The following is an 11,607-nucleotide window of genomic DNA, read 5'->3' as shown; positions in this document are numbered from 1 at the left end:
TGCCCCATTCGGCCGTGGCGTCTAAGACATGTCCTGCGGTCCCAGTTGGCTTTGCAAACAAACACCCCTCACTCCTCAATAGACATGCTCATGAGGAGACCATTGCGGCTGGGACGGCCACCTTAACCTGGGCCTCCAACCCCAGCCACTCCAACATGTAGACGCAGGTTTTGGGGCTTACAGGCCCGCCCTCTCCGCAGAGCTCAAAAACGGGGCACCGCCCGCACGGCATCTCGGTTAGCGCGCTGCTCGGGGGTTCTGGGCCCAGCCGGAGGGCCTTGTCCAGCCCGATGCCCGTCTCGCGCTCCTTCTGCCGCTGGTGGAACGGCACCGTGTCCTGCTTCATCGCGCGCGTCACCCGGTAACCCCGCCGTCTGTTTACCGTGATAGGCTCAACCAGCCCGTCGTACATGAGCACGTCGACCAGCTGTTGAATGTCTGCCTCGGTCAGGGTCGTGTTATTGGTTATGCCTGATTGCTGGATGAACTTGGCGATTTCGGGTACTGTCGGATACTTCTTGTAGCCTGGCGGCATGGGCAGGTAGATCATGTGGGATGACTTGGATTTTGAGCCTGTGGTGCTCGTCGGGGCAGGGGTGACCACCACGTCGTCGTCGTTGGAAATATCGGCAGCTGAGCGCTTGGTTCCCCTCGCGTCAGATCCGCTTCCATCTAGTGCTGCGGCGCCGCCGCCCCGGATCGTGCCCTTCTTCGGAGCCCTGGTCCTGCCGCCCGGCTGTCCCTGCGATGACAAATAGGCGCTGTTGGTCTTGATGTACTCGAACACAACGGCCTGCAGCTCCTCGACAAAGGCCGTGTCCAGCTCGCCGTCTGTGAACCACGGCCCGCCTGTTGCACGCTCCGAGGGCTTGAGGTTGGCAACGATGTACATCTTCTTGTTGGGATGCTCCACATTCTTCATGCTCGCAATGTAGCCCTTGGTTTCGAGGTACTTGATGCAGTTTTTGACGACTGCCTCGTGCATATTGAGTCTGTTCTTAATCGTCCGGTTCCAAATGCCGTCAGCGCCAGCCTCGTCGATTATTGAGTACACCATGACTGTCTCGTCGTCGGGCAAGGAAGTGTACCTGCGAGAGAGATGGAATCGTCAGCCTGGCCGATCTGGAAAAGAGGAATAGGGCGGCCAGGTATGACTTACTTCCTTGCATCTTCCCTGCTGCGCCATCTCCACGCAAGACCTGTGTGAGGATTTGCTGTAGCTACTAGAAGCTTGTCGTCACATAGCCCCTGGACGACTTGGATGAGAAGTGATATGTTGTTGTTGGGAATGATGTCGAGGTCCAAGAGGTCTTTTTGTGTAAACAAACGTGTTTGCGACCCATGTTGCCTGACTTCTTCATAGAGAGCATCTTTGAGGACTTGAATCTTGGCCGGGTTGGCCGAGCTGGCGTCGCTCGCCATGTCTTTGGATTGCGTTGGGCGTCGTATACGGGTTGTGTCAGAGCAAAGGATCGAAAATTGGATGTCGAAATATCGTTTGCGGTTCGATTTGGTCGTCTAAGTTTCCCGACAGCAACACCCTTTCAAATATCGGGCTGTCGTCCGCACGGCGGGTGAAGTTCAAATTTACGAGTAGGAGAGAACAGGAAAAGTCAAGTGGTAACGATAGCCTCGAGCTTTTGAATTGCCCCTCCATCACAGCCTTACGAGGCAGTGATCGCGGCGGCTGTGATTGGCTGCTCGAGACTCACTGAAAACCCCACCATACTCGGTCCACTAAGTGCAACGTTAGTGTGACCGAGCCAAACACAACCCGAGAAGTTGCACTACACTACGGATACATTGAGCATCTCTTGGTTGCTGCTAGCAGAACTCCCTCATGGTACTCCGTTTCTTCAAATCCTTGATCTTCTCTCAGAAAATGAAGCCTTTTATATCTTGATGTTCACCGACTTTATCCACTCCATCTATATACCTGCTGTCCAAGCTCACAAAATGATGCGCCATTGGGCTTGCACGTGTCTTATCTTCTCACCGAATGGAATCAGCAGTGCCATCCCAAGACCGATGACAGCGACATAGATGCCAGCCTGAGCACCGAAGCAGTTGATGTACCCAACTTGCTCTACCCACGGTATGATACCATAGAGGAATCCAAATGCTACGATGTTTTTCGAACCTGACACATGGAGATTAGCAAAGGCACGGGCTCATTTGCAGGTCAAACATACCATTGACAAGCATCAGCGCATCCGCGTTCACGGGAAGAACGCAGTCGGAGACGTACGCCATGGTGATGGTTGGGACTGCGCTGAGCGCGAAAGACACCATCCCGTAGCCAAAGAAGAGACTCGTCCAGTGCATTGTCCTCTCGACCCCGTACCCGAACACGAGGCACCCGGCTCCAGTAATAAGCAGCGGCAGGATGCACAGATACAGCCGATTCTCGGGCTGGAACACGCCGTTGTTGCGCCTGGTCCGCCAATCGCAGAACACATCGACAAGCCACCCTCCAGCATAACTGCCGGCGACGTTTCCGAGGAATCCCGGAACGTTGATCAGGCCGTTGATCATGGGCGACCAGCTATAAGGCGGGGCTTGGAGGACGAAGGGGTTGAGGATGTTGACCGCCACCGTCAGAACGAGCGCTACTGCGTACCCGAGAAACGAATAGATGACGCACGGGTAAACGAACATTGGCATTGGCCGCACAAACATCTTGAGAAGGTTCGTGTCCGGCGCGACTCCGGACCAGAGACTCAGCTCTTGGACCCAAGTCTTCTTCGGAACCGTCGGCGTCTGGTCTTCCTCGCTCTTCACTGCAGCTTTTGGCGTCTTCTCCGAGTCGACGTTACCCTCTGCATCCTCTCCTGACGACAGGACAGTCTCGCTCTCGGCGCCAGCCGCTTTCTGGTTCTCCTCACGATAGTACCGTGTCTCTGGCACAAACAGGAGCACCGTGACAAAGTTGATCGCCGTCAAGATGAAGGAGATCCACTTATGCCATCTCCAGCTCAGGCCAGTGATCACGAACCCGCATATCAGCGGCCCCAGGGTGTTTCCTCCACAGATGAAATTCATGTACACGCCCATCTTGGCTCCACGTTCATGGAGAAAGTACAGATCGTTCACAATACTCGCCCCTAGAGCCTCGGTCGACGACCCGGCAAAAGCGGCCACGATGTTGGACCACAGCAGCGACTCAAACGTGGTTGCCGCGGCGCCCCACCCAAAGCAAGCGCAGAGCAGACCGCAGGAGAACACGAAGACAGGCCGCTTGCCAAAGTAGTTTGCCAGTGGTACCCAGAAGAAGTTGAAGGCGCCGAGAACCAAGATGGGCCACAGCAGGAGGTCGCTCGTCTGGGCCATTGACTTGTCGAATTCGATCGACAGGATGTAAAACGCCGGAGCCAGGCCACCAATGCCGTAGTTGGTCAGGAAGGTGAAGGCGCACACCGACAGGAAGGCCACATGCTTCTTCCAGCGGGGCCATCGGAGAGGATCATTGGGGTCTGTGGCCGAGGGCTGCGGGAAGAGGACCAGAGAAGAGGATTCCGGGCTCGAGGCATTGCGGAGTTGGACTGTGCCCTCCGTCTTGTCCAGTTCGTGCAGGGTATGCAGGCGCATCTTGCTGAAGGGCCTCGGATGGGACAGGATGTACGAGGTTGAGAAGTCGCCAGAGGGTAAGGATGGGGGAGGAGGGTCAACGGCTGCGCCCGGTGAGCTTGATGTCCTCTGCAGAGAGAGTGCTCACAAGACTGCCAGGGATCCCAAAATTCTGGTGTGCGCAGCGACCGTTTATATTGTCATGAATGCTCAAGAGGCTTGATTCAGCCGCCGTAGGCTTGCATTTGACAATTGCCGGAGGTCCGTGGCGACAAGCTTTCCCGATCCGGCGGTAGGCCAGATCAGGCGGCGATTGCCGTGCGCCGACTCCAGGGAACGCACATTCGTTAGACTCGAAGCATGCAAGGCGCCGCCAGTGGCGTCTTTTTTGTTGATGCTTAGGGCATTGACCGTCAAAACATATCCATGAGGCGTGAAGGCACCTTACGCTTCAATCAGCTAACCTTACTTCAGGTTTCACCCGAAGCGAAGGGTGGAAGCACTATCGAGGGCCGCTTCCGGATGTGCTCCGTCGGCGAGCTCTCTTAGTGGCCGGATTGGATCTGTGTGACAAGCCGGCGCATATTCAATCCGTCGGGTTGCGCCGTTGGGTTCAATCCAAGCAGCGGAAGCTGGCTCTCCCCGCCAACGTGGCACGACATGTCTTGCAAGCTCAGAGAGCATTAGTGAGTGGCTACAAGCAACAAAACGATCTGTCCTGTGCTTCTGCTATGCAGCCGTGAGTGTGCTGAGTATAGGTGTACGGAAGAACTTCCGTATCATGATACAGTGGAAGATGCCCGGCCGGTTGGACAATGCTAACATCTAAGTCGGAATTGAGGAATACAAGACAAAAAGATTGGTGCGGCATATTAATTGTAATCATATCATTCAAAGTTTAAGCGCTGGCTGGACGAAATTGTTAACCACTGAGCTCAATGGCTGGAAACCAAAGTGATTGATGTCAAATCAGCTCGTATTTCTTTTACCTTTACAGATAACAGGGCCCTGAATGTTCCAATTGAAGTGCTTATGCTACATTTGGTGCGACTTAACATGCAATACGGATAGTGAACGTGGGTCCACACGACTTGTGATTCAGGGGCCTTTCACAAGGTTCAAGGCCTTCAAGGTGGTTCCCTCCCCCTGTAGGGAAAAGCGAGGTTCTTCGCTAAACTTATGGTTAAGGCTATTGCCTGCCTCCTATAGTTGTATGTAAATAGGCAGGTAGTTACCGCTCGACGGCCGTGGGAGAAATCATTGGTTTATTCATGACTTACGCCCACCTGTCTACACGTTTACCGTCACCGTATGGCGATGTCAAACGTGAATTTCATGGGAGTACTCCGTACCTCCGTACCATGATGGCTTCGTATCCGCTCAGCTGGAAACCATACCCGATCCTTATTAGTGCTCACAATTAACGTTAAAACTTAACACAGCTGAGTTAGACCGGTGGAGACACTGTCAAGGGAAGCCATAATCTTAAAAGCGCTAAATCATTACATTGAAATACAAAAGGACGAGCTTGACCCCATCAGCGCCCCCAGTCCGTTCTCCTTTCACAACACCAGTCTTTCGTCCAGTCAGGCATTAACTGCAGTCATTCTTTTAGGCGAGCCCGGCGGTAGTCGCTCTTTTATCTATCCTCCGCCGCTGCGCCGACCACTTCACACTAGTAAATCACTAAGATGCGTGGCTTTTCCATCTTTGCCCTTGCGGCGCCTCTCGTCGCCGCCATTCAGCTCACCGAACCGACGTTGAACTCAACCCTGGTCCAGGGTGAGACCTACAGTGTCAAATGGACTAGTGTCGACACGGATCCCACCACTTTCAGCCTGTTCCTCGTCGATTTCGTCAATTGGCCTCCCTTCTACACTCTGGTCGCCTCGAATCTCCAGACATCGGCCGGTGAGGTTCAGGTCCACGTATGTCACGCTCGCAGTTCACCAGCTATGTAATTGACTTGACACTGACATGTGCGTGAAGATGCCCTGTGGTTTGCACAGCTCGTGGGGCTACCAGTTGTAAGCAGCCATCCCCTTGTCTCCTCCATCCACGAGAAAGGGGCGGGGGACTCTACACTACATGCATGTGGGCAGTTCTGACCCTGTCAACCAGCAACGCCATCAACGGCACCAACGTCTACGTCATATACGCGCAGACACCCAGATTCTTCGTCCAAGATGGTGCCTGCACCGATCCCCAGCCCGGTCCCGGCCCTCTCCCAGACGGCGGCGAGATTCAGACGTGCCAGCCTGTCACCGTAACCGCTGCCGTCACCAGCACCATCACCGTTTCGCACTCTGCCTGCACCGCCTCGTCCTCAGATCTCGGCACAGCGGCGGCCCCTAGCACCACTGTCGCTCCCTCCTCAACCAAGTCCTCATGCCGGTCCAAGTCCACCAGCAGCCTGACTCCCGTCGAGACTTCCACCACCAGCAGCCTGACCCCCGTCGAGACTTCCACCACCAGCAGCTTAGCTCCAGTTGAGACTCCTGTCGCTGAAGAGGGTTCTGACTCGGAGGGCGAGGGAGACGATGGTACTGGCAATGGTGAGGACGAAGGTGAAGAGACCGATTCCGCCTCTGACTCTGACTCGGAAAGTGAGAGCGCTTAGGAGGCGGATGAAGCTGGGGAGAGTGAATCCTAACCCTAACAAAATCTTTTTTAGTATGTAGGATAGATTGATTCATACCAGACCACAAAGCTCTTCACTCTTGTAGGAGTCGAGCCGTCGTCACAACCTGGAAGGCTTCCTTGTCTGGTGTTCACCCTTGTCCCTATGCATCGACTTGTAATAGGAGCTCGCAACCCCGATCGGCAGCACGTTCCACTAATGGATACAGCTCTCAAACGTGGCTTGCAATGCTGTGTACCTTGGTCAATAACTTGAACGAACAAAAACGCTCTTTCCAGCTCACAGAGGCTACTTACGCTGGACAACACCGAAGAGAAAGTCCCTCCGGAATGACTGATAGTCAAAGTCCTTAGTCTTTCAACCGTTAACAGCCGAATTCAGCGAGGTTAGGGATAGGCTTTGGGGTAGGCTTAGGTACCGAATCCCTCCCAGGAAATTCACACCGTAAACAACGTCTCAGTGCATCGCCGTACAGCTCTCCCTCAGCCAAGTAAACCTCATCTAGGAGCTGGTTGGCGACTTCATAATCACTCAACGGCGCCGCGACCGAGGCGGCTTGAGATGACAACGGGAGACCGCCCTCACTTGCCGGTCTGCGAGCTTCATTGGAGATTTGCTCAAACGTCTGACCAAGGCAGAGCTCGAGAAGCAGAATGCCCAGATTGAATAGGGTTCTGTTGCGGATCTGGCCGGTCCCAAAGCCGGGGGCAGTTCCCTCGAGTGGTACATCAGCAGAGCTCTGCTTGAAGACGTGGGAGATGCTGGGGTGGACGTCGAGAACAACCGCGCGATTGGCCTTTCCCTCTGTGCGGAGAAAGACGTGGAGGTCATCCTTGACACCCCAGCCTGATTCGAACCATGATGTACCGCATAGGTAGAGCGCCGCCCAGCTGACAGCGGCGGCGATCTCGAATCTGTGTCGCCGCGACAGCGCGAAACCTGAACCGCTCGGCTGTTGCCTCCTCGAGTTTTGGAGCAGTGATTTGAGAGGATATACCGCTGGCTCGGTATCAGTGGCGCTATCTTTCGACACTCTGACAACGAATCGATTACCCTCTCGCTCGAGCTGGATCACGCCATACTGCGGCGCTATACTGTCGTTGATGAAGCGACACATGCAGGGGATTTGAGGATGTCGCGCCGCATAACGGCTGCTAGTTAGCTCGGAACGGGGAGCAGCCGCTGGCGAATTCTCAACAATGTCCACGCGCTTATTCGGTCGAAAAGAAAGAAGCTTAATTCGGCTTCTTGGCTTCAGATTTACCGCGGCCAATGGAGGGGAGAACTGAGGAGATGCCTGTGCACTGTGTGCAGATATTTGCTGGGACAGTTGTTCCACAACTTGCACTGGAGCTTTCAGCATGCCGTCGTCCTGGTCTCTTTCAACATTGACCGAGACCAGCTGCAAGGATGCGGCGCTCCCGCGAAAGCTCAATTTGACTCTTCCTGAAGACGCGGTTCGTTCCAGGTGCCAGGCAAGGCGGATCAAGGCACGGTGTTCCGAGCAGTTGCAAGTCCAGCCAGTATTCTGGAATGCCTCCTTTATAAGGCCCAGGTCCTTTCGAATACTCTCGCATTGTTGGGGAGTCAGCCGGACTAAAACCTTCGCGCCCGCAGACGGGCTTTGTTCCTCGGGGAAAGGGATCTCGGGTCTCTCAACAATACGCCGAAGCCCAGCGTTCCAGTAGTCCAAGTCCCTGATAAGTTCGTCTCTTCTTCTCCTGCTAAAACTTCGCTTAACCCGACGCCATTCCCAATCGATTCTGTCGGGAAGGGCATCTGACCAGTTTGGCTGGGTGGGGCACCGGAGTCAGCATGCATGCCTTGGAGCAAGAGGGTACGGCCCGTGCCTGCCCTAAAAAATCGGGCACACCTAGCGCGACGCTTGAACGGACCTTGCCTTGATAATCGACATCGAGGTTTCGCATCAACCTCTCCAACGACTTCCTCATCTCCTCCAGGATTTCCATGAAGATATCGCACTTCCCCGGGTAAACTTCCTGCAACCTGGCTCTGAGCTCTTTCTCTGTTGGCCTAGTTAACCCCAAGTGAGACATAGTGGCGTCGAGCTGCTCCTGTTGCAGAAAGACGTGCGATCGGATGCGCTTCAAGGTAGACTCGTACTTCCAATAGTCCTTTACGGGCTTCAAACACCGCTGGTAATTATCCAGCGCGTACAACGCGACAGGAAGTGCGCTAAAGATAAACGAAGATATGTCCATGGTTGAGACCTGCCCTGAGGACTCTGAGTCGACCCCGGATTCACTGAAGATGTCAACCCATGGAATATTCAAGGACGGTACTATTCTCGCCGCTTTAGGTGTAGGAGAGGAGATTGTTATCAAAACTTACCCCGCACAGCCTGGAAGGTGAGCTCCTCAAATAGTCGGTCGCACCGACTTTTCACGAGTTGACCTCAGCGACTTGAACAGCCGGGCGAATTGGTCTGGTACGAAGGACAGTACAGTACGTAGCCGGCCCATTGCCAGGGCAGGGAGTGTTCACGACGGAAACGACGGGAAGCTCGAATGTTCGATGCAAAGCTTCGATTGGGTCATCGCCCGTTTGCAGTCAGGAACCATGTCATTGGGAATCCGCAGGACCAGCTTGTCACAGCAGCATCGATGCAGTCAAACATGAGATTTCGCGGCAACCTGAAGGTCAAACGCCCCCGCACAAAGGCGATTGGCCCAGAAGACGGATGCTACTGTATCATCGTAGCCGCCCAGGCACCCAATTCGCCGCTGCGGCATATCTGACTGGCTTATTAGGTATCTGTGCCTAATATTTGTTCAGGCCATTGAGCCCTGCCATTATCGCAGGTCTTGGGTATGCCAATTCCTACCTTTGATCCCATCAGGCCATTACGTTAACACCAACCACAGAGACGTCAGGCGAATATACCTTGATAACGCGATCAAGGCATGCCGTCCTGTCGAGCCCCTGGGTCGATAAATGATTCATCCCGTCCGAGCAGAATGGATGCTATTTGGGAGGCAGAGCTTGGTCCCTTGCGAGGGAAATCCGAAAGGGAACAGACCGAGTCTCTATCGGAACTCTTCCACAGATGCCTGGATCTGTATTCAGAGCTGTATCTTGCCCTAGGAAAGGAGAAATGCCGGCCGGTGGAACTGAATCAGGTCAGCATTGAGAAGGCCGGCGATGAGTACGGCCGCCTTCGGCTTTGGGGTATCCAAACTAGGGCTACACTTCCAGCTCACGCGAGAGGCTCTCTAGACGACACGCTAAGGCACGACCAAACGCTTCGAGCCAATGTCGCTGACATGTTTCGGTTATTGGCGGATCAACTGGCTCTCGGTACGAAAGACTGGCGGTCGTCCCTTTTAGCAGTGGGTTGGAGTTCACTGACAGAAACTACTACTAGCACTCTCTGTGGTTGAAAAAGCAACCGACGGCTCTACGGAACCGGACATGGATTCAGACGGCAGTCTTGTTTCTGACAGCGACGACTCAGAGTCATCTAGTGACTCCGCTATCGACGACAACACCGGAGTCGGCGCCATTCGCGATAAGGCGCCGAGATCGAAGGGGAAAGTACCGAAAATATCGGTTCTGATGTCTCACGTCTATGAGCAAGTTGGCTTGCTATACCATCTCTCTCTGCTGTTGCGCCGCCCGGCTGTGGTGGGTAGATATCTCAAGTCCTCGATCAAGGACAAGACGATCTCTCCTTTTGCCCAATATGACTACAACCACGTCCAAGAAAAATTTCACTCCTGGCGGCGGATGGCCGAGCTCGACTTGGCTGAGAGGGATGATTCCGCAGATCACGAAGTCTCCAGTAAACAATCAACCGCACCATCACTTGTTACCCCAGAATTAGGCGACGGGAGCGACTCAACTATCAGCGAAAGTGACATTGAGTTACGGCGTAGCATGGAATCTAATGAGAAATCGTTTACTTTGATATGCCGCTTAGCCAGAGCAAACACAAGGCGAAGGGAACAACTGAGGTACTGGGCCGGTCACCCCCCAGTAGATACTCCTCAGCCAGGATTCAGTACTTCTATTTCTCCAGCGAGGAAGGGAACGACTCCAGCAAGACCTCAGCCGGCCCTTACTTCAGAGCAGAGAAACCAAGCAGGAACTGCACAAGACTCGGACCCCGCTGAGGCCAAGTCCCTCGACCAAAGCGAATCCAGATCACTCTTCTCTACCCCAACCGCGGCTACATTCTCTACGGCGGCTGTTTCTGGAATCGACGGCACCCAAACTGTCGCAGGACCACCACGTACGATATATGCGGAGACGGTGGTTGCTACCGGCCAGCGATCCACGCGAGTACCAGATCCTCCATACGTGGCTTCCGGAGCCACGCAGTTCGAATGTCCTCTGTGTCACAGTTCTTTGCAAGTGGTTGTCATGAGAGACAGGAACGCATGGAAGTGAGTGCCATCCCGCTAAGAATGCTCGACACCTTGTAAAGACGTATACTAAAAGAGACGCTACTATGCATTAGACGACATGTGTTTAGGGATCTTAGGCCATATGTTTGTACATATGACAATTGCCTCAGCGGCGATAAATTATACGCAACGCGTCACGAATGGATATACCACGAGGTTCGCCCCATAATCGTGAACAAAGGGAGTGAAAGGAATCAAACTAAGGCCCTCTCAGATGCAGGTGCACTTACGGCAATGGACTTGCCAGAGATGCGACGAGACCTTCGAGACCAAAGACTTAATGGCGAGCCATTTACGGACAAGCCATCCAGAATCCTGGACCAGTCAACAACTTTCCGTTCTTCTTGATATGAGCGAAAGGCCGCTTGATGAGACCCGGATAGTCCCATGTCCCATTTGCCCCAACGAGTTGTATCTCAACAAGCTCCTAACTCATCTGGCCGAGCATATGGAAGAGATATCTCTATTCGTACTACCACCAGCTTCCGAGGAAGAAGATGACGATGATGGTTCTCATGTGATGCGAATCAGCCTGAACGGCGATAAGCCTAACTCGGACCCAGCCATGTCGGACATTGCTAGCCTGAGCTTCTCAGCACCGGACGTTACAGAGAGACCTCTGGAATACCAGCAGACCCTCCAAGGGCTCACTGACTCGACACCGCCGGACAGCTTTGCCAAGGCCGCTGCATGGGATGTGGACGCGGACGAACGGCAAATAAATTCATTGACACTTTCTGAGCACACAAGCAATGTTACGGGTGTGTCTTTCGCACCGAACAGTCGTCTTCTAGCCTCAAGTTCCGATGATGTTACCGTCCGACTCTGGGACACGACAACAGGTGCTCTATTACATACCCTTACAGACCATACCAACGCTGCCACTTCGGTAGCATTCTCCACAGATGGGAGGCTATTAGCCTCGGGTTCATGGGATAAGGCAATCCGGCTCTGGGACCCAACAACGGGTGC

General features: G+C 54.0%; 5 protein-coding genes across 5 annotated transcripts in view; 2 read left to right on the top strand and 3 right to left on the bottom strand.

Annotated features, from left to right (window-relative positions):
- Nucleotides 1–88: 88 nt before the first annotated feature.
- N656DRAFT_765160 (RNA polymerase Rpc34) lies at nucleotides 89–1,422 on the bottom strand (the record flags this gene model as incomplete). The annotated part of the gene is made up of 2 exons (XM_064813382.1): nucleotides 89–1,088; nucleotides 1,160–1,422. The coding sequence occupies 2 exons, from the start codon at nucleotides 1,420–1,422 to the stop codon at nucleotides 89–91; spliced, it is 1,263 nt and encodes a 420-aa protein (XP_064673716.1).
- Nucleotides 1,423–1,949: 527 nt separating this feature from the next.
- Nucleotides 1,950–3,588, bottom strand: N656DRAFT_826048 (MFS general substrate transporter; the record flags this gene model as incomplete). The annotated part of the gene is made up of 2 exons (XM_064818466.1): nucleotides 1,950–2,140; nucleotides 2,193–3,588. 2 exons carry the CDS (start codon nucleotides 3,586–3,588, stop codon nucleotides 1,950–1,952), a joined length of 1,587 nt encoding a protein of 528 aa, XP_064673715.1.
- A 1,272-nt stretch (nucleotides 3,589–4,860) lies between these two features.
- Nucleotides 4,861–6,438, top strand: N656DRAFT_774345 (uncharacterized protein). The gene is made up of 3 exons (XM_064814250.1): nucleotides 4,861–5,495; nucleotides 5,557–5,594; nucleotides 5,689–6,438. The coding sequence occupies exons 1-3, from the start codon at nucleotides 5,259–5,261 to the stop codon at nucleotides 6,185–6,187; spliced, it is 774 nt and encodes a 257-aa protein (XP_064673714.1). The 5' UTR covers nucleotides 4,861–5,258; the 3' UTR covers nucleotides 6,188–6,438.
- Nucleotides 6,439–6,572: 134 nt separating this feature from the next.
- Nucleotides 6,573–8,430, bottom strand: N656DRAFT_765157 (uncharacterized protein; the record flags this gene model as incomplete). Its single annotated transcript, XM_064813381.1, has 2 exons — nucleotides 6,573–7,505; nucleotides 8,104–8,430. The coding sequence occupies 2 exons, from the start codon at nucleotides 8,428–8,430 to the stop codon at nucleotides 6,573–6,575; spliced, it is 1,260 nt and encodes a 419-aa protein (XP_064673713.1).
- Nucleotides 8,431–9,050: 620 nt separating this feature from the next.
- N656DRAFT_227627 (WD40 repeat-like protein) overlaps nucleotides 9,051–11,607 on the top strand; it is a 3,552-nt gene continuing 995 nt past the window's right edge. The window contains exons 1-4 of the mRNA XM_064808944.1: nucleotides 9,051–9,526; nucleotides 9,594–10,614; nucleotides 10,689–10,791; nucleotides 10,850–11,590. Of these exons, the coding sequence (XP_064673712.1) occupies nucleotides 9,133–9,526; nucleotides 9,594–10,614; nucleotides 10,689–10,791; nucleotides 10,850–11,590 (2,259 nt within the window). The 5' untranslated portion in view covers nucleotides 9,051–9,132. The remainder of the gene's footprint in view (nucleotides 9,527–9,593; nucleotides 10,615–10,688; nucleotides 10,792–10,849; nucleotides 11,591–11,607) is intronic.

The sequence above is a fragment of the Canariomyces notabilis genome (genome assembly GCF_033297395.1).
Source record: "Canariomyces notabilis strain CBS 508.74 unplaced genomic scaffold N656scaffold_2, whole genome shotgun sequence".
In the NCBI taxonomy this organism is placed as follows: Eukaryota; Fungi; Ascomycota; class Sordariomycetes; order Sordariales; family Chaetomiaceae; genus Canariomyces; species Canariomyces notabilis.
This window is presented reverse-complemented; position numbering and strand designations above follow the sequence as displayed.